The 22,217-nt window shown below is 39.7% G+C and overlaps 1 protein-coding gene across 16 annotated transcripts in view; it reads left to right on the top strand.

Moving 5' to 3' along the window:
- The first annotated feature begins 17,092 nt into the window (after window positions 1–17,092).
- The window catches only part of LOC123120744 (tRNA-specific adenosine deaminase TAD3), a 6,990-nt gene continuing 1,865 nt past the window's right edge, over window positions 17,093–22,217 (top strand). For 2 of the 16 annotated variants that reach the window (XM_044540730.1, XM_044540728.1), the window contains exons 1-8: window positions 17,093–17,280; window positions 17,594–17,646; window positions 18,407–18,480; window positions 18,566–18,617; window positions 19,378–19,451; window positions 19,744–19,865; window positions 20,348–20,430; window positions 21,185–21,266. In XM_044540730.1, the coding sequence (XP_044396665.1) occupies window positions 18,423–18,480; window positions 18,566–18,617; window positions 19,378–19,451; window positions 19,744–19,865; window positions 20,348–20,430; window positions 21,185–21,266 (471 nt within the window). In that variant the 5' untranslated portion in view covers window positions 17,093–17,280; window positions 17,594–17,646; window positions 18,407–18,422. Of the gene's footprint in view, window positions 17,281–17,593; window positions 17,647–18,406; window positions 18,481–18,556; window positions 18,618–19,377; window positions 19,452–19,743; window positions 19,866–20,347; window positions 20,431–21,184; window positions 21,267–22,217 lie in introns of those variants that run through there. The other 14 variants (XM_044540731.1, XM_044540733.1, XM_044540734.1 and 11 more) reach the window with 14 other exon arrangements.

The raw sequence follows: 22,217 nt of genomic DNA, 5'->3' as shown, positions 1-22,217 counted from the left end.
ATAGAGAAACTGCTAGCTAATCCTTTGCAGGAGATGGAACATTGCATCCCGATTTACACTTAATCTATGTGGATGAAGTTTGTGGATTATTTAAGCTTGCAGGTATGCCCGATGATGTTATCAAGAAGAAGGTCTTCCCTTTATCTTTGAAGGGAGATGCATTGACATGGTATAGGCTATGTGATGATATGGGATCATGGGACTACAAGCGATTGAAATTGGAATTTCATTAGAAGTTTTATCCTATGCATCTTGTTCATCGTGACCGTAATTATATATATAATTTTTGGCCTCGCGAAGGAGAAAGCATCGCTCAAACTTGGGGGAGGCTTAAGTCAATGTTATATTCATGCCCCAATCATGAGCTCTCAAGAGAGATGATTATTCAAAAAATTTATGCTCGGCTTTCTGACAACAATCGTTCCATGCTCGATACCACTTGTACTGGTTCTTTTATGATGAAGACTATTGAATTCAAATGGGATTTATTGGAAAGAATTAAACGCAACTCTGAAGATTGGGATCTCGACGAAGGTAAGGAGTCAGGTATAACACCTAAGTTTGATTGTGTTAAATCTTTTATGGATACCGATGTTTTCCGTAAATTTAGCACTAAATATGGACTTGAGTCTGAGATAGTAGCTTCTTTTTGTGAATCCTTTGCTACTCATGTTGATCTCCCTAAGGAGAAGTGGTTTAAATATCATCCTCCCATAGAAGTAAAAGTAGTTGAACCTATTAAAGTTGAAGAAAAGACTATCACTTATAATGATCCTATTGTTCCTACTGCTTATGTTGAGAAACCACCTTTCCCTGTTAGGATAAAGGATCATGCTAAAGCTTCAACTGTGGTTCGTAAAAGTAATATTAGAACTTATACACCCCCTGAGCAAGTTAAAGTTGAACCTAATATTGCTATTGTTAAAGATCTCTTGGCTGATAATATTGATGGGCATGTTATTTACTTTTGTGATGAGACTGCTAGAATTGCTAAACCTGGTGCTAAAGATAAACATAGACCTGTTGTAGGCATGCCTATTATTTCTGTTAAATAAGGAGATCATTATTATCATGGCTTGTGTGATATGGGTGCTAGTGCTAGTGCAATACCTATTTCTTTATATCAAGAAATTATGCATGATATTGCACCTGCTGAGATAGAAGAAATTGATGTCACCATTAAGCTTGCCAATAGAGATACTATTTCACCAATTGGGATTGTTAGAGATGTTGAAGTCTTGTGTGGGAAAGCTAAATATCCTGCTGATTTTCTTGTTCTTGGTTCCCCACAAGATAGCTTTTGTCCCATTATATTTGGTAGACCCTTCTTCAATATTGTTAATGCTAGGATAGACTGCGAAAAGGATGTTGTTACTATTGGTTTGGATGATATGTCTCATGAGTTTAATTTCTCTAAATTTCGTAGACAACCTCGTGATGAGGAATTGCCTAGTAAGGATGAAATTATTGGTCTTGCTTCTATTGTCGTGCCTCCTAGTGATCCTTTAGAACAATATTTGCTAGACCATGAGAATGATATGTTTATGAATGAAAGAAGGGAAATAGATGAAGTATTCTTTAAACAAGGACCCATTCTGAAACACAATTTGCCTGTTGAAATCCTAGGGGATCCTCCTCCACCCAAGGGTGATCCCGTGTTTGAGCTTAAACCGTTACCTGATACTCTTAAATATGCTTATCTTGATGAAAAGAAGATATATCCTGTTATTATTAGTGCTAACCTTTCAGAGCATGAGGAAGAGAAATTATTGAAAACTCTGAAGAAGCACCGTGCTGCTATTGGATATACTCTTGATGATCTTAAGGGCATTAGTCCCACTCTATGTCAACACAAAATAAATCTGGAGAAAGATGCCAAACCAGTTATTGATCACCAACGACGGCTAAATCCTAAGATGAAAGAAGTGGTAAGAAAGGAAATATTAAAGCTCCTTGAGGCAGGTATAATTTATCCCGTTGCTGATAGTCAGTGGGTAAGTCCTGTCCATTGTGTCCCTAAGAAGGGAGGTATTACAGTCGTTCCTAATGATAAAGATGAATTGATTCCGCAAAGAATTATTACAGGTTATAGGATGGTAATTGATTTCCGTAAATTAAATAAAGCTACTAAAAAGATCATTACCCTTTGCCTTTCATTGATCAAATGCTAGAAAGATTATCCAAACATACACATTTTTGCTTTCTAGATGGTTACTCTGGTTTCTCTCAAATACCTGTGTCAGCTGATGATCAAGCAAAGACCACTTTTACTTGCCCTTTCGGTACTTTTGCTTATAGACGTATGCCTTTTGGTTTATGTAATGCACCTGCTACCTTTCAAAGATGCATGATGGCTATATTCTCTGACTTTTGTGAAAAGATATGTGAGGTTTTCATGGACGATTTCTCCGTTTATGGATCCTCTTTTGATGATTGCTTGAGCAACCTTGATCGAGTTTTGCAGAGATGTGAAGAAACTAATCTTGTCTTGAATTGGGAGAAGTGCCACTTTATGGTTAATGAAGGCATTGTCTTGGGGCATAAAATTCTGAAAGAGGTATTGAAGTTGATAAAGCTAAAGTTGATGCTATTGAAAAGATGCCGTGTCCCAAGGACGTCAAAGGTATAAGAAGTTTCCTTGGTCATGCCGGTTTTTATAGGAGGTTCATTAAGGACTTCTCAAAAATTTCTCGGCCTCTGACTAATCTATTACAAAAAGATATACCTTTCGTTTTTGATGATGATTGTGTAGAAGCATTTGAAATACTTAAGAAAGCATTAATCTCTGCACCTATCGTTCAGCCACCTGATTGGAATTTACCCTTTGAAATTATGTGTGATGCTAGCGATTATGCTATAGGTGCTGTTCTAGGGCAAAGAGTTGATAAGAAATTAAATGTTATTCAATATGCTAGTAAAACTCTAGACAGTGCCCAGAGAAATTATGCTACTACTGAAAAAGAATTCTTAGCAGTTGTATTTGCTTGTGATAAGTTCAGACCTTATATTGTTGATTCTAAAGTAACTATTCACACTGATCATGCTGCTATTAAATATCTTATGGAAAAGAAAGATGCTAAACCTAGACTTATTAGATGGGTTCTCTTGCTACAAGAATTTGATTTGCATATTATTGATAGAAAGGGAGCTGAGAACCCCGTTGCAGACAACTTGTCTAGGTTAGAGAATGTTCTTGATGACCCACTACCTATTGATGATAGCTTTCCTGATGAACAATTAGCTGTCATAAATGCTTCTCGTACTGCTCCATGGTATGCTGATTATGCTAATTACATTGTTGCTAAATTTATACCACCTAGTTTCACATACCAGCAAAAGAAAAAGTTTTTCTATGATTTAAGACATTACTTCTGGGATGACCCACATCTTTATAAAGAAGGAGTAGATGGTGTTATTAGACGTTGTGTACCTGAGCATGAACAGGAACAGATCCTACGCAAGTGTCACTCCGAGGCTTATGGAGGACACCACGCTGGAGATAGAACTGCACATAAGGTATTGCAATCCGGCTTTTATCGGCCTACTATCTTCAAGGATGCCCGTAAGTTTGTCTTGTCTTGTGATGAATGTCAAAGGATTGGTAATATTAGTAGACGTCAAGAAATGCCTATGAATTATTCACTTGTTATTGAACCATTTGATGTTTGGGGCTTTGATTATATGGGACCGTTTCCTTCCTCTAATGGGTATACACATATTTTAGTTGTTGTTGATTACGTTACTAAGTGGGTAGAAGCTATTCCAACTAGTAGTGCTGATCATAACACCTCTATTAAGATGCTTAAAGAAGTTATTTTTCCGAGGTTTGGAGTCCCTAGATATTTAATGACTGATGGTGGTTCACATTTTATTCATGGTGCTTTTCGTAAAATGCTTGCTAAGTATGATGTTAATCATAGAATTGCATCTCCTTATCACCCACAGTCTAGTGGTCAAGTAGAATTGAGTAATAGAGAGCTCAAATTAATTTTGCAAAAGACTGTTAATAGATCTAGAAAGAATTGGTCCAAGAAACTTGATGATGCATTATGGGCCTATAGAACTGCATATAAAAATCCTATGGGTATGTCTCCGTATAAAATGGTTTATGGAAAAGCATGTCACTTACCTCTCGAACTAGAACATAAGGCATATTGGGCCATTAAAGAGCTCAATTATGATTTCAAACTTGCCGGTGAGAAGAGGCTATTTGACATTAGCTCACTTGATGAATGGAGAACCCAAGCCTATGAGAATGCCAAACTGTTTAAGGAAAAGGTTAAAAGATGGCATGATAAAAGGATACAAAAGCGTGAGTTTAATGTAGGTGATTATGTGTTGCTATGCAACTCTCGTTTAAGATTTTTTGCAGGAAAACTTCTCTCTAAATGGGAAGGTCCTTACGTTATCGAGGAGGTCTATCGTTTCGGCGCCATAAAAATCAACAACTTCGAAGGCACAAATCCAAAGGTGGTGAACGGTCAAAGAATCAAACATTATATCTCAGGTAATCCCATAAATGTTGAAACCAATATTATTGAAACCGTAACCCCGGAGGAATACATAAGGGACACTTTCCAGAACGTTTCAGACTTTGAAAAGGAATAGGTATGTGGTATGGTAAGTAAACCGACTCCAAAACAGTTCTAATGGCAGATTTTCTCCGTTTTGGAATATTTAAGAAAATAGGAAAATAAGATGCAGTCCGGGAAGGACACGAGGCTTCCACGAGGGTGGGAGGCGCGCCCTACCCCCCTGGGCGCGCCCCCTGCCTCGTGGGCACCTCGTGCGCTCTTCGGACTCCGTTTTCTTGCACGATACTTCTTTTGGTCGGTAAAAATTCATTATATAATCTTCCAAAGGTTTTGACCACCGTACCACGCAATTATCCTCTGTTCTTGTTTCGAGCTGTTTTTCTGGCAGATCTAGATCACCATGACGTCTCCAAGTGCCCCCAAGGACAAGTTCTTCGAGAAGGTCATCAACCCCTACCTTGCGGAGGTGCTGCAACACCCTCAAACCATTGAGATACATGAGGGGGTGCTGCACATCCGCGATGTTGAGGGACCAAGGAGGACCGGAAGCGTGGAGACAAGGCTCGAGGCAATGGAGCAACAAGTTTTCAAGTGCCAGGAGATGGTGGAGCGTGGACTTGACTCCAATCACATAATGATCACGGAGTTCACCAACAACCACAAGCTGGATGCCAAGGACATTGGGGAGGCCATCTTCAAGCTTCACGAGAAAATCGAGCACCTCCAAGCCCAAATCTATGACCTGCAAAACCAAAACTGTGAGTATGAATATAGATTCAAGAGGATGAGTTTGGCTGCAGATTTAAGGATCCCGGAGACTCGGTCATCCTTCTATGATGGTGAGCCTATGCCTTAGAAGATGGACGACAAGCCTACATCATCAACAACCCCTTCACCAACAAAAGAGATATAATCACATGGGTATGGGCACTCCCCTTGGCAACTGCCAAGCTTGGGGGAGGTGCCCCGGTATTGTATCACCATCACACTCCTATCTTTACCGTTTTTCTTAGTTCGATCCTTTTGGTAATATCTTGATCTAGTAGAATAAAGTTTTAGTATGATTTAGCTTTGAGTTTTGCTTTATGATCCCTCTATGTAATCGAGTCCGTGAGCTATATAATAAAGATTAGTGTTGAGTCAAGGATTTGATTATCTTGCTATGATCTTGAGGGAATAAAAGAAAAAGAAAGAATAAAAAGAAACAAAGAGATCATATTGATCTTATGGAGAGTAATGACTTCACATATAAAGAGTATGATGATTAAAAGTTGTTGAGAGTTGACAAACATAGTTTTGGTCATCGTTGCAATTAATAGGAAGTAATAAAGAAAGAGAGGTTTCACATATAAATATACTATCTTGGACATCTTTTATGATTGTGAGCGCTCATTAAAGTATGACATGCTAAAGAGTTGATGTTGGACAAGGAAGACAACATAATGGGTTATGTTTTCTTACATCTGAAATAAAGTATATTGTCATGGATCATCCAACATGTTGAGTTTGCCTTTCTCCCTCATGCTAGCCAAATTCTTTGCACCAAGTAGAGATACTACTTGTGCTTCCAAATACCCTTAAACCCAGTTTTGCCATGAGGGTCCACCATATCTACCTATGGATTGAGTAAGATCCTTCAAGTAAGTTGTCATCGGTGCAAGCAATAAAAATTGCTCTCTAAATATGTATGATTTATTAGTGTGGAGAAAATAAGCTTTATACGATCTTGTGATGTGGAAGAAATAAAAGCGACGGACTGCATAATAAAGGTCCATATCACAAGTAGCAATATAAAGTGACGTTCTTTTGCATTAAGATTTTGTGCATCCAACCATGAAAGCGCATGACAACCTCTGCTTCCCTCTGCGAAGGGCCTATCTTTTACTTTTATCTCTTACCCTTATGCAAGGGTCATGGTGATCTTCACCTTTCCTTTTACATTTTATCCTTTGGCAAGCACATTGTGTTGGAAAGATCCTGATATATATATATATATCCAATTGGATGTAAGTTAGCATGAACTATTATTGTTGACATTACCCTTGAGGTAAAAGGTTAGGAGGTGAAACTATAAGCCCATATCTTTCTCTGTGTCCGATTAAAACTCCGTAACCACAAGTATGGCGTGAGTGTTAGCAATTGTGAAAGACTAAATGATAGTTGAGTATGTGGACTTGCTGAAAAGCTCTTATATTGACTCTTTCCGATGTTATGATAAATTGCAATTGCTTCAATGACTGAGATTATAGTTTTCTAGTTCTCAATGAAGTTTCTGATTCACACTTTACATTGTGAATAGATTGTTGCTTTAGCATAAGAAATAATATGACAATATCCATATATGTTGCTGTTATAAGAATGATCATGATGCCCTCATGTCTGTATTCTATTTTATCGACACCTCTATCTCTAAACATGTGGACATATTTATCGTTATCGGCTTCCGCTTGAGGACAAGCGAGGTCTAAGCTTGGGGGAGTTGATACGTCCATTTTGCATCATGCTCTTATGTTGATATTTATTGCATTATGGGTTGTTATTACACATTATGTCACAATACTTATGCCTATTCTCTCTTATTTTACAAGGTTTACATAAAGAGGGAGAATGCCGGCAGCTGGAATTCTGGGCTGGAAAAGGAGCAAATATTAGAGACCTATTCTGCACAACTCCAAAAGTCCTAAAACTCCATGGAAGTTATTTTTGGAAATAATAAAAAATACTGAGCGAAGAAAATACCAGAGGGGGCCCACACCCTGGCCACGAGGGTGGGGGGCACGCCCCCTGCCTCATGGGCCCCCTGGTGGCCCTCCGGTGCCCATCTTCTGCTATATGAAGTCTTTCGTCCGAGAAAATATCATAAGCAAGCTTACGGGACGAAACTCCGCCGCCACGTGGCGGAACCTTGGCGGAACCAATCTAGGGCTCCGGCGGAGCTGTTCTGCCGGGGAAACTTCCCTCTGGGAGGGGGAAATCATCGCCATCGTCATCACCAACGATCCTCTCATCGGGAGGGGGTCAATCTTCATCAACATCTTCACCAGCACCATCTCCTTTAAAACCCTATTTCATCTCTTGTATCCAATCCTTGCCCCAAAGCCTCAGATTGGTACCTGTGGGTTGCTAGTAGTGTTGATTACTCCTTGTAGTTGATTCTAGTTGGTTTATTCGGTGGAAGATCATATGTTCAGATCCATTATGCATATTAATACCCCTCTGATTATGAACATGAATATGCTTTGTGAGTAGTTACGTTTGTTCCCGAGGACATGGGAGAAGTCTTGCTATTAGTAGTCATGTGAATTTGGTATGCGTTCGATATTTTGATGAGATGTATGTTGTCTCTCCTCTAGTGGTGTTATGTGAACGTCGACTACATGACACTTCACCATTGTTTGGGCCTAGAGGAAGGCATTGGGAAGTAATAAGTAGATGATGGGTTGCTAGAGTGACAGAAGCTTAAACCTAGTTTATGCGTTGCTTCGTAAGGGGCTGATTTGGATCCATATGTTTCATGCTATGGTTAGGTTTACCTTAATACTTCTTTTGTAGTTGCGGATGCTTGCAATAGGAGTTAATCATAAGTGGGATGCTTGTCCAAGTAAGGGCAGCTCCCAAGCACCGGTCCACCCACATATCAGATTATCAAAGTACCAAACGCGAATCATATGAGCGTGATGAAAACTAGCTTGACGATAATTCCCATGTGTCCTCGGGAGCGTTTTCCTTCATATAAGAAATTGTCCAGGCTTGTCCTTTGCTACAAAAAGGATTGGGCCATCTTGCTGCACTTTATTTACACTTGTTACTTGTTACCCGTTACAAATTACCTTATCACAAAACTATCTGTTACCGATAATTTCAGTGCTTGCAGAAAATACCTTAATGAAAACCGCTTGTCATTTCCTTCTACTCCTCGTTGGGTTCGACACTCTTACTTATCGAAAGGACTACGATAGATCCCCTATACTTGTGGGTCATCAATGCCTCCGATGGTGTACCGGGATATGCAATGATCTAGCGTAGCAAAGATATCAAAAAATGGACAAGCCATAAAAATATCATGCTAGCTATCTTACGATCATGCAAAGCAATATGACAATGAATGCTCAGGTCATATATATGATGATGATGGAAGTTGCATGGCAATATATCTCGGAATGGCTATGGAAATGCCATGATAGGTAGGTATGGTGGCTGTTTTGAGGAAGATATAAGGAGGCTTATGTGTGACAGAGCGTATCATATCACGAGGTTTGGATGCACCGGCGAAGTTTGCACCAACTCTCGAGGTGAGAAAGGGCAATGCACGGTACCGAAGAGGCTAGCAATGATGGAAGGGTGAGAGTGCGTATAATCCATGGACTCAACATTAGTCATAAAGAACTCACATACTTATTGCAAAAATCTATTAGTCATCAAAACAAAGTACTACACGCATGCTCTAGGGGGGATAGATTGGTAGGAAAATACCATCTCTCGTCCCCGACCGCCACTCATAAGGAAGACAATCAATAAATACCTCATGCTCCAACTTCGTTACATAACGGTTCACCATACGTGCATGCTACGGGAATCACAAACCTCAACACAAGTATTTCTACACTCCACAACTACCCACTAGCATGACTCTAATATCACCATCTTTATATCGCAAAACTATTGCAAGGAATCAAACATATCATATTCAGTGATCTACAAGTTTTATGTAGGATTTTATGACTAACCATGTGAATGACCAATTCCTGTTAACTCTATAAATAGATATAAGTGAACAAGAGAGTTTAATTCTTTCTACAAAAGATATGACCACGCTCTAACAAATATAAGTGAAGCAAAAGAGCATTCTACAAATGGCGGTTTTCTATGTGAAGAGAAACATGCAATCGAAACTTCAAATGATATAAGTGAAGCACATGAAGCATTCTATAAAGCCATACTCAAAAGATATAAGTGAAGTGCAATGAGCATTCTATAAATCAACCAAGGACTATCTCATACCAGCATGGTGCATAAAACAAAAGTGAAAACTAAATGCAAAAGACGCTCCAAGATTTGCACAAATCGCATGAACGAAATGAATCCGAAAACATACCGATACTTGTTGAAGAAAGATGGGATGCCTTCCGGGGCATCCCCAAGCTGAGACGCTTGAGTCTCCTTGAATATTTACTTGGGGTGCCTTGGGCATCCCCAAGCTTGAGCTCTTGCCTCTCCTTCTTCTCCTCACATCGAGACATCCTCGATCTTCGAACACTTCATCCACACAAAACTCAACAGAAAGCTCGGTAAGATCCGTTAGTATAATAAAGCAAATCACTACTCTAGGTACTGTTGCAAACCAATTCATATTTTGTTTTTGCATTGTAGCTACTGTAATATAACTTTTCCATGGCTTAATCCACTGATAGAAATTGATAGTTTCATCAAAACAAGCAAACTTTGCATCAAAAACAGAATTTGTCTTAAATAGGACAGTCTGTAGTAATCTGAACATTCACCCTACTTCTGGTACTCCAAAAATTCTTCCAAAATTAGGAAAAATAAACAATTTGTATAGAAAGACAGTGCAAAAAGTTTCAAAACCGTTTGACGTTCTAGTAAAAATGTAAAATCACGCACTACAGCCAAAGTTTCTGTCCTGCACCGCACAAACCAACAAGCATTGTAAACATCCTAAAGGCAAAACTTGGCACATTATTTTTATTATACAATGGAATTGTACAAGGGGATAATTATTTTTGTTGAAAAGTTTCTATAATCAATATTCACAAAGTTTCCGTGAGCATGAACAAAGTTCAAGGCTAGCTCCCACTTTAACAATGCTCGTCTTTCTCACTTTTGCTTTTCTTTTTGAAAAAGTTTTAGGTTCGCCTCTTTATTTTTTTGTTTTTAAACTTTATAAAAGAACTCAACAGAAATAAATGACTCTCTAAAACTTCCAGGTTGTCTCCCTGGCAGCGCTTTCTTTAAAGCCATTAAGCTAGGCATATAGTGCTCAAGTAGTGAATCCACCCGGATCCCAAGGTATATCAAAGCCAATTTTAATTAACAATGATTTGTAATTTAGTAGTGAGCACAAAGCAACATATATCAAGCAACAACGAAGTCTAACTCTCTTCCTATGCATCGGCATGTCATAAAAGAACAATTCATGCACACATAGTAAAGGCCAATGCATAGTATAAACAGTTTCTTGCAATTTTATCGTGTTGGAAACATGGAGAGGCGGAGATGTAGTTCCTCTCTCATAATAATTGCAAGTAGGAGCAGCAAGAACATGCATATTATATCTATCAAAATCATCATGTGTAGTAGTAAAACGCAACCCATCAATGTAATCCTTAATAAGGGCAAACTTCTTCGATATAGTGTAGTCGGGAGAATTCAAAAATATAATAGGACTATCATGCGTGGGTGAAATAGCAACAATTTCTTGTTTAACATAAGGAACTATAGCAAGTTCATCTCCATAAGCATAATTCATATTGGCATCTTGGCCACAAGCATAGCAAGCATCATCAAAAAGGGATATTTCAAGAGAATCAACGGGATCATAACAATCATCATAGCAATCATCCTTCGGTAAGCACGAAGGGAAATTAAACAATGTATGAGTTTAAGAGTTACTCTCCTTAGAAGGTGGGCACGGGTAGCTAATCCGCTCTTCCTCCTTTTGTTCTTCGCTCTCCTCATCATCTTTTTCATCCAATGAGCTCACAGTTTCATCAATTCCTTCTTCCATAGACTCCTGCAAAATATTAGACTCTTCTTGGACAGCGGAGGAGTCCTCAATATATGGTTTAATATAAGGATTAGAAGCATAATTATCATAGCAATATTTAAGTATGGTCAAATTTTCAGATTTGTAAAGAGTAGCATCATACTTTTCAATCAAACAAGCAATTTCATAAGCACCCTTAAAAGCAACAAATTCTTCAATTTGTTGAACATCATAGTAATTATAAACACCCTTAGCATACGAAGATACGATTCCATTATCACTAAACTCACATTGGTAGGGAAGGTGTTTCTTAGGGTCTTCCGAACAACAAGTAAAATCATATATTTCACATAAATTCCAAGCATAGCATTGCAAATGATGAATTTGATCCAGTAAAAGTTTCCCTTTTTCAGATATGCGGTGTCGCACATAACAAACATGCTCATCTAAAGATTTGCCCTCAACTAAGCTAGTTGGGGTTTCAGCCCGAGCACATAGGGATCGAAGATGATCCAAGTAAAAAGATTCAGTAGTGTGATAGATTTTGACTGGTTCTTCAACCATTGGGGTAGTAGGTACAACTATTTTTTTGGTATTTTGCATTTCCTACCCATAACTAAAGATAGAAAACAAGAGCACAAAATAAAAACTACTTAGTGATAAAGCAAACAAGCACACACGAGGATATTCACCCCACGCTATTGCTCCCCGGCAACGGCGCCAGAAAAAGGTCTTGATAACCCACAAATATAGGGGATCAATTGTAGCCTCTTTCGATAAGTAAGAGTGTCGAACCCAACGAGGAGCTAAAGGTAGAACAAATATTCCCTCAAGTTCTATCGACCACCGATACAACTCTATGCATGCTTAACGTTCGCTTTACCTAGAACAAGAATGAAACTAGAAGTACTTTGTAGGTGTTGTTGGATAGGATTGCAAGAAAATAAAGAGCACGTAAATAAAGACTAGGGGCTGTTTAGATAAAGACACAACTAAGTTAGTTTTAGTAGAGAGCTTGTTGTCACGAGAAAGTTATTTGTCCCTAGGCAATCGATAACTAGACCAGTAATCATTCTTGCAATTTTATTTGAGGGAGAGGCATAAGCTAACATACTTTCTCTTCTTGGATCATATGCACTTATGATTGGAACTCTAGCAAGCATCCGCAACTACTAAAGATCATTAAGGTAAAACCCAACCATAGCATTAAAGTATCAAGTCCTCTTTATTCCCATATGCAAACAACCTACTTACTCGGGTCCGTGCTTCTGTCACTCACGCCACCCACCATAAGCAAATCATGAACATATTGAAAACCCTACAGCGGGGATCCCTCACACTTGCGCAACACGGAGAGCACCATAGGACAGGACCAATAATAAAACATGCAACTCAAACCAATCACGATCATCAATTAACCCATAGGACAAAACGGATCTACTCAAACATCATAGGATAGCCATACATCATTGGGAAATAATATATAGCATTGAGCACCATGTTTAAGTAGAGATTATAGTGGGTAAAAGAGGGGTTACACCGCTTCATAGAGGGGGGAAGAGTTGGTGATGACGGCGGTGAAGTTGTTGGTGTAGATTGCGGTGATGATGATGGCCCCGGCGGCGTTCCGGTGCCACCGGAAGAGAGGGGGAGAGGGCCCCCCTTCTTCTTCTTCTTCCTTGACCTTCTCCCTAGATGGGAGAAGGGTTTCCCCTCTGGTCCTTGGGCTCCATGGCATGGGAGGGGCGAGAGCCCCTCCGAGATTGGATCTGTCTCTCTGTCTCTCTGTTTCTGCGCGCCTCATTCCGCCCTTTCACCGTTTCTTTTATAACCGGAGATCAGTAACTCCGATTGGGCTGAATTTTGGACACGATCTCTATCCGGAAATTAGCTTTCTTGCGGCGAAAGAAGGGCTCCAACCGCCTTACGGGGTGTCCATGAGGGTCAGGGGCGCGCCCCCCTGCCTCGTGGCCCCCTCGGACATCGTATCGCGTTGATTCTTCTTCCCAAAATTCATAAATATTCCAAAAAAATCTCCGTCGGTTTTTATTCCGTTTGGACTCCGTTTGATATGGATTTTCCGCGAAACAAAAAACATGCAACAAACATGAACTAGCACTGGTCACTGGATCAATATGTTAGTCCCAAAAATAGTATAAAAAGTTGCCAAAAGTATGTAAAAGTTGTAGAATATTGGCATGGAACAATAAAAAATTATAGATACGATAGAGACGTATCACGGTGATCGTGCGGCTGTGCGATGGTACTTCACTTTGACATGCGTAGATATAGTTGGTCGCGTCATTAATTCCCCTCATGCTAGATGTACATGAGCGACATGTAAACCTTTTTTCTCTAGCAAAAAAGTAGTCCCTCTGATCTAACATAAATGTCGTGGTTTTAGATTAGGGAGTAAGTGACACGTAACCTATCAAGTGTTGGACACACGTAGTTGGATGGTTGACCCAAGCAGTCAACAATATCTACTGTTGGATGGTTAGGAGGACATTGGTATCCACACTTCCCACCAGAGTTCAAGTTTCAGACTTGACATTTGTGCTTGCATTTTCCTGGGTTTATTTCAAGCCTTTTGGGTCGCGCGTTCAGTGGAAGTAGATGTTTCCATCAACTACGAAGGCGTTTGTGCTGACTTCGTCAATCTCAAGATAATGTGTCGGCTCGGTCTCTTGAAGGTGCTCATAGGGATAGGGTGTGCGTGTGTCCATTCATAGCGATGAGTGTATGTGAGCAACTTCGATTGTACTGTGTCAAAAAAAACAGAAAAATATGTTTTTGGTCCCTCAAGTTCTCCAAAAGTATAGACTTGGTCCCTCATAATTTTTTAGTATATATTTGGTCCTTCAAGTCTCAAAACCGCACAAGTTTGGTCCAAAACCAGAATTTGAGCATGTTGACCGGGTTTGACCACGTTGACCAGGTTTGACCGATGAATAGTAAAATCAAAAAAATAGCAAACAAATACAAAAAAACTGAAATTTCGTGACAACCAACATGCTTGGGTGCGCTAGGTGTGTGTAATTTTTTGTATTCAAATAACATCCGAGGGGCTAAAAATCAAACTTTGGCTTTTTGAGCCATTTTTTCCATGTGCTCCTCGAATGTCGAAACACCACAAAAAATTACACGCACCTAGCGCACCCAAGCATCTTGGTTGCCACAAAATTTCAGATATTTTTTGATTTTTTTACTATTATTTTAAACACCACAAAAAATTACACGCACCTAGGGCACCCAAGCATCTTGCTTGCCACAAAATTTCAGATTTTTTTATCTTTTTACTATTTTTTTTAATTTACTGTTCATCAGTCAAACATGATCAAGCCTGGTCAAAAGTGGTCAAACCCGTTCAACATGCTTAAAATTTGGTTTTGGGTCAAGCTTATCCGGTTTTGAGACTTAAAGGACCAAATGTATATCAAAAAAAACTTGAGGGAGCAAGTCTATACTTTTGGGGAATTTGAAGGACCAAAAACATATTTTTTTCTAAAGAAAAATAATACCTACTCACCCAGTAAAAACCCATGGTTCTCCTAAAAAACTAAGTGGTTCTCTTAAAAAAGACGTGGTCATTTGATCCTTCCATCCCGGAGCGCTCACAGGGCTTACATTCGTGGGAGCTTAGATATTGTAGTGATGTTGGGCATTGTTTTAATTCAGTACTAGCGACTGTGATTAGCGCCTAGCATTATGGAGGGAACACTTACACAGTTGTTATGGTTTTCCAATCTTTAATTTTTTTTCTCAGAAGAGCCATGCAATGGAGATGGCCTTAGGGCACCTATAGTGTGGGGTGCAAGGGAAGGTGCTAGGATTTATTTAGTAGCAAATTGAAAAGTGATTAATTAAATCTCAGCGTCAGGTTTGGCATCGATGCCAACTAATGCATCGGGCGCTTGCCTCCTTCCCCTTTCCGCACAAGATATTGAAGGCAACATTGACCGTTGTTTTTACTCCGTACTAGGGACCATGATTATCGCCTAACAATCGGGAGGGAACGGTTAGATAGATTTTTAGTTTTTCAATCTTTTCTTCTTCTCGTATGCGCCTAAGGAAGTGCCTTGCAATGGAGATGGCCTTAGGGCACCTCCAATGAGGGGAACCAAGGGAAGGCGCTAGGGTTTCTTTCCTAGCAAATCGACAGTTGATTGATAAAATCCCGGTGTCACGTTTGGCGTCGATCTCAACTAATGCATCGGGCGTTTGCCTTCTTTCCCCTCCCGCACAAGTTATGGAAGGCAACACTAGCCCTTGTTTTTATTCAATACTAGCGACCATGATTAACGCCTAGCATTGTGGAGAAAATGCTTAAATATTTTTTTTATTTCTCAATCTTTATTACTCCCTGCAAGTGTCAAAGAAGCGCCCTACAATGGAGATGGCTTAAGGTCATTTACAACACCGTCACTTAGGCCAGATGCTAGGGTCAGTATTGTGGCCGTTTTGTCCAAATGTCGAGCAAATGCAGAATTTCTGCTAGCTCGCTGCCGATGAGTCGTCCGACGCTTGGGCTTTTTTTTTCTCACGTGGTTGTTTTAACTAGAGGTTGGTGTTATCCCAGGTGCTAAGAAGTCTCGAAAAATCTCAACAAACTAAACATGTTTTTGGTTTTCTGCATGGGTGCTTGCATCGACTGTGTTGGAGAAGAAGGACGGAGGATGCTTCAACAATTTCTAATCGGACAAGCTCCTGTACACTACTATTAGTGCTGAAGCCACAAACTCTTCCATGGATGTTAGATGATTAAATTCTTTATTTATTTTAATTAATTAAGCAACTTGCAAGGGAGATGGCCTTAAGGCTAGCACTTAAAATCAGCATGCACAACCATTGGTCGCTAGGAGTGTTATATTTTATATGTCCTTTTCAAGCGTCCGACGAACCAAAATAGCATAAAAATGTCAATACGATAGGGATTCAATCCCTAGCGCATCTGTTATATTTGCCATAACTGTAGGTATCTTTTTTGCATGGACCCCCAACGGTCACTCACGACCGCTCTACGTTGACATGTGGTGCGCCCAATAGTTATCACGTCTCTCGTTGCACGCATCCACGGGGGGCTTGTTTTTTTTAGTTCTGCACGCGTTTTGGTTTTCCTATAGGTTTTTCGAGATTTTTTCTTTACTTTTCGGTTTCCTCGTATGAAGCACACAATGTGAAAACACAACTACGTTTTTCTGTGCTTTCCAAAAAGCACACCTGTGTTTCATTGGTGTGAAACACATATGTGCTGCTCATAGCTATGCTTTTCAAAAAGTAAAAACCACATATGCACATATGTGCTTTTCAAAGTGCTTATCGAAAAGTGAATATACACATGTGCTTTTAAAAGTGGTTTTTGGAAAGTAGAAAAGCATAGTTGTGCTTTCGGTTTATTTCCTTTTTCTAAAAATAAAGTTTGTCCAAATATATCAACATGAGATTCAGTTTCGAAGATCTCGACACAAAAACACAAGAATGAAAACGGTTAAAGAGATAAAATATTTTGAAAAACTGAATGAACCAAATAAATAACACAAACATTGCGACAAGTGCCACACGTGAAGTGAGTCACTTGTCAACACAAGAGAAGTTGAGAGTGGGACCTCTAGTGATTTCGTATTATTATTATTTTTGGCTCACGTTGGTTTTTTAGGGGATTGCTCATGTTGGTTGTAGTTTGTGCGTGGGCTCGGTAGAGATTCAGCCTGTTTGGGCGGCCACTGGCATTAACGGCCCGCGTGTCTCCTTCAGAGCATTTTCCTCCGCTCAGACCTTAGCCCAAGCCCAAGTCCAGCAACGTACAGCAGCTTATTGCACCTGCACGCCCCAACCTTGCGCCGCCTCCACACACGCCGGCGCTCGCACCCCAAGCCGCCGGCGACTAGACCAACGAACAGCAGCTTGCGTTGCGCCAACCCGGCACCCCCAAGCTGCCCTCCGGCGACTAGTCCTGCACGGCTTCATCCCGGTCTGGCCAGCCGCGATTGCAAGTCAGCAAAGTGCAAGGCGGCGACGCAGGTGAGTTCCCTCAGCCCCTCGAGCTTTCTTCCTGCGCAGGTGCAGCGCTTCTATGCTCCCTTGAGCAGCAGCTCCTTTACCCCCCCTCTCCCGCTGCCCCTCTCTTCCACCCCCTCCCATGGCGCCTCTTCTCCACTTCCCATAGCCCCACTGGCTCTCTGTCCACCATGTCGCCTCCCCTCCCCTCTCCTGTAGTAGTACGTTATCTCCACAGCCAGCTTGTTCTCTCACGAAAACCTAGAAATCGAGCAATCTCTCAAACCCCGATTCCCTTATTGGCTGCACAGAATCTGATCTGTCTTCCCTCTCGCAGGTCAGCTTGGAGCCGTAGACAGAGTTTTGGGAGCAGATCAGATCAAGGCCGAGGTAATGTGCATCCAAAGATCAATTTACATTAAACTAAAAATGGCCACGGTTTAAGTACAACAACGCTACATAATAATGTTCTCTCGATTATGGCCACATTGTCAAAAACAACGAATCAACAAGTGTGCATCCCAACAGGAATTGGGATTCACAAGTTGACTAGATTTGAAACCAAACAGCAACCAAACAATAGAATTTGAATCATAGCCCATTTCCATTTCAGGGTGTATTGGAAATTACCCTATGATTTCGAACTCCAATTCCATTCCCTGTATCCAAACAGAGCCTGAATGCAGGGCATCGTCAAATTGCAAGCATTCTTACTAGTTTAGTGAATGCCCCGTTAGATAGAAACAATCAGCTTTCCTTCCTGGTATGCAGTGGCTGCATGCATCGTCCAGATGCAGAGGCCGGGGGTCCTCCTCCTTTTCTAAAATTTTTTTGGGTTTTTCGTGGACACATTGATTGCTGGCCATGGTTGGCAGCATGGGAACTCCTGAGTGATTCTGACAGTCCCCAACACTGTCAAAACAGTCAGTCCACCGTCTTCTTCATCTCCGGTGATGTTACCATCGCCGGTTCTGCCTCTGCCACCCTAGGAACAGCTGCCACCACCTCCCGATTGACCTCTGCCGCCTCCAAAGCCAGTAGTTTTTTACCCGTTTCTTGTCCACTTTGTTCTGTTGCTACAACTTGCAAATTACGCTTAATTAATCTATTCGCCTTACAAAATCATGAGTTGTTTCTTTCTCAACTTTAGCTTTGAATTGGTCATTATGGCGTGGGAGCTCACCGAGGTCCCTGGCAATCCAACTTCCCTCCAACCTTCCACGGGTATCTCCTAATCTCCTTTATTGCTCTTGTCGATTTTGTTGTTATTGTAGTTTCATTGATTTTTTTTGTCTTTTTTGCTTAATAGTTGATGTGGTGGCAGCGAACATTTTGCCCAAGGTAACAAATGCTCTCATCAGGTAGTAATAACTTCTTCTCTAAGTAGTTTTTACTCAAATGGTACATTTCAGCACTGCTAGGAATGTTTAACTACAGTTAACATGGTTTGTGGTGGATAGAGCGCAAACTATTCCTTGTTCTTTGAACAAATAGGTGAAAAGATCATATGGAGGTTCGACGGTTGCTTTAACTTGAGTATGGTGTACCTGAACTGATGTTTGTATTTAGATCTCAACTCTGTTGAATAGGAAAATTTTCTTGTGTATGGTGCATCGTGGCATGCATCCGGAGTCCATCTACTTCAATTCATATTTGATAATACAGTTCAATAACCTTCTGGATTCCAGCTTTGAGAAACCTCACTTTGTGGATATAAATTGACAGAAGTTAATTAAATAATATGAAAATTTATAGAGTTTAATAAAATAATTTTATTGATTAAGTGGTGAAATAATTACATAATAGTGGAGCTGGGGATTACCCTGGGCACTGCGACTCTACGTTTTAGTTTTGTGCAAGAAACAAATTTGCACTAACATCAAAGCAAAACTAAAGGCTGTTGATCCTTTTTATAGGAAACTTTTTTTTTGTGATTGCATGCTAAATTTCTATTGTCTGAATGGACTTAGTATGCTAACTGGCATTTTGGCCTTCTATTTGGAGATTTGGTACTAAATTAATAATATGCAGTTACTAGCTTGGTTGTTTTTTACAAACTTAACATATTATTATTTTCAAAACACTGAACACGCTGATTTATTGGTGTAACTGTTGTTTCAGGCAATTGAATCAAGTATGCCCATTAGAGAATCTACGGCATGTCAAGCGGGTGCGTCGGCGTGTTGGGTGTGGCGGTATATGCGTCGTTATCTATTTCTCAATTACTTTCTGTTTGCCTTCTGAGTGCAATGCACACAATGATTTCATATGATTACATGAGAAGAAATACCATAGCTTTCTGCTGCTGAACCACTGAATATGTCAGAGCTCTTAATAATCAGTTAATGCTAGCAGACAAGTCATAGACTGCGGAAACAAAACTGAGCATCTTGCAGTATTTTAAACTGAGTCTACCATGTGACCAGTAATTATAGTGAAACAATTCGCTGCCCCCATTCTAAGTTTCTATCATTTTTTTGTTGACAGAAAATTCTGAGTTATCAATCATCTTATGCCTTTCCACTGGGCCTGACAATTGCAGTGAAGGTTTTCCTGAAGAAGTGCAAAAGATAGTGGACAACTACCATTTGAGTCCTTTCATTGCAAAAGTGAGTACTCATGTTATCCTTGGAGAAATTAACTCAAATCAGTTCATTTTGTTGGGCATTGGAGCAATGTTAAAAACACCGGTTCGGTATGATAGTTATAGCTTAAGGTTATAGCCTTCTCATAATATGTTCTTGTATTAAGATAAGCACGTGAAAATGACAACATTAAGCTTCACCTGCTTGTTTTCTACTCTTGTTGTAAGTTTTGGCATGCATTCATGGTGGATGAAAATCGTGATGTCTAATTTCATCTCTGGCAAATACCACCAATATATTATTTATTTGGATGGTGTGTCACATGTAAACAATCTGAAAGCAACACGTTCCATCTCCCAGAATGCACTGATATTCAATGGAGATAGTTAACACTCTTGATGCATAACAAAGAATCACTTAATGCTGCCTAGGAAGAACTTAAACTTAGGAAGCTATTTACAGTAGAAGCCTGTTAAATGTTGACTATTGGTGAAAGTTTTTAACAGGTTGCCAGTTGTTCTGCTACATCGAAAGAAGAGTGGGAGGAACAGTGCAAACTTTGGCCAACATCTTATCACCCCCCTCACGAGTATGTTCTGTCCAGTGACAACTGGACCATATTACATATTTCTTTTTGTTCTCAAGAATTAAAGTTGTTGGTTCCCAGTTTCTGTGAATATGTTTTCAAGGTTGCTGAAATTCCTATGTACTACCTCCTCCGATCCAAAATAAGTGTCACAGTTTTGAACTGGGGTTAGTTCAAAACTGCGACACTTATTATGGATCGGAGGTAGTAATACATAAGAGTTTATGAATGTTTGAATGGAGAACGAAACTATTTGACCTTAATTAGCATGTGCGCCAGACCTGGCCTGTCATGTGTGACAAGGATTTCCTTACTTTGTTAGGTTCTTGGAAGTGCTATCCTTATGTATGACTACTGAATGGCCTTGCCAAACAAAAATGCTTTAAAATATATTTCTTTATAGCTCACCATTACTTAAACAAGGTTGACTGGATTTTGTGTTACAGTAGAATATCTGGATCTTGTATCTGGCTATGTCAATGTAAAATGTATGGCTTAGGGTTGTAGCCAAAAACATAGGTGACAACGTTCATCTTGTCTGGTTTGTTATTGTAAGGCTGCCTTATAGTCAAATGATCAATAATACTATTTCCTTTTGGAAATTTCCAGCACTGAGATTACAATGACACACATCCAATAGAAAATTAGGATTTCAGATATAGTTTATTGCTGCTGTATGCAATTCTGTAACTTACTAATACTGTGTATGCTGTGTCATTCTAAGCTTTTCTGATGGACTTGTCTGTTAATGTTGCAGCATTGATGGTGTATCTGGATTTAAAGAGGAGGAATTACCATCAATATTTCATTTCATGAGGACTGCTATGCAGTTATCACAGGTGAACTCCCCTGTTTATTATGTTATTTTACTACATTCCCGTTTATTTTGTAAATAATATTCTCGTGTAAGAGCTACACTTGCATGAATTTTTCGGATGCTAGTCAGTCTTGTTACTTCACTAACTAATTAGGGAGAGTCAGAATGTTGTTTTTTGTAGCTTTTCTTCACTGCCTATTTTTGCTCTACGAACTTTATGCAATGGAAATAGTTTGTCCACTTTAAACGTTCGCGTACAGAATATAAACTTAGATTTGAATGATGCTCCTGTTTGATTTTGTCATCTTGTACATGGATATAGGGCCAGTTCTTTTGCAACAAATAGGGGTTGAAGATTCTGGGAGAAGCTGGGTAGGGGTCTGATTCTGGGAGAATCTTGCAAAAGAACTGGCCCATAATCTTGTAATATGAATTTAAATGTTTTATATCGAAAAGTAGCATTTGGATAATTGGACAAAAATATACTAAATGCCCTTTTCAAGAATTTAAAATTATCCAGCCTCTGAATACAAGATTGCTCATTTGGATAGTTGGACAAATAAAAGAGACAAGTCCTTTGTTCAAGACTTAAAATTCATTTTCTAAGCCTCTGAATGCAAAATTATTTTTCAAGTTGATGTCTTGCAACAATCCGCCAGTCCAATTTTCAGTGTCACAGACAAACACATTGTTTGCCTAATACCATTGATCACCACACTCCACAGTTTCTTCACTAGATGACTGATAACAAGAGTTTAAATCAAGGTTGAAAAAACTGGTACTCCCTCCGTCCCATAATATAAGAACGTTTTTGACACTATCTTAATGTCAAAAACGTTCTTATATTATGGGACAGAGGGAGTAGTAGCCTATTTTATACCATTGGTAGCATGAGACACATATCCGTTGTGTTGAAAACCAGCTAATTTAACTGTAAACACGCAAGGTTACGCTATGTTGGAACATTCTCACC

Source organism: Triticum aestivum, chromosome 5D (genome assembly GCF_018294505.1).
Source record: "Triticum aestivum cultivar Chinese Spring chromosome 5D, IWGSC CS RefSeq v2.1, whole genome shotgun sequence".
In the NCBI taxonomy this organism is placed as follows: domain Eukaryota; kingdom Viridiplantae; phylum Streptophyta; class Magnoliopsida; order Poales; family Poaceae; genus Triticum; species Triticum aestivum.
Note: the sequence above shows the minus strand (reverse complement) of the source record. Positions and strands in the feature narration are given on the sequence as shown.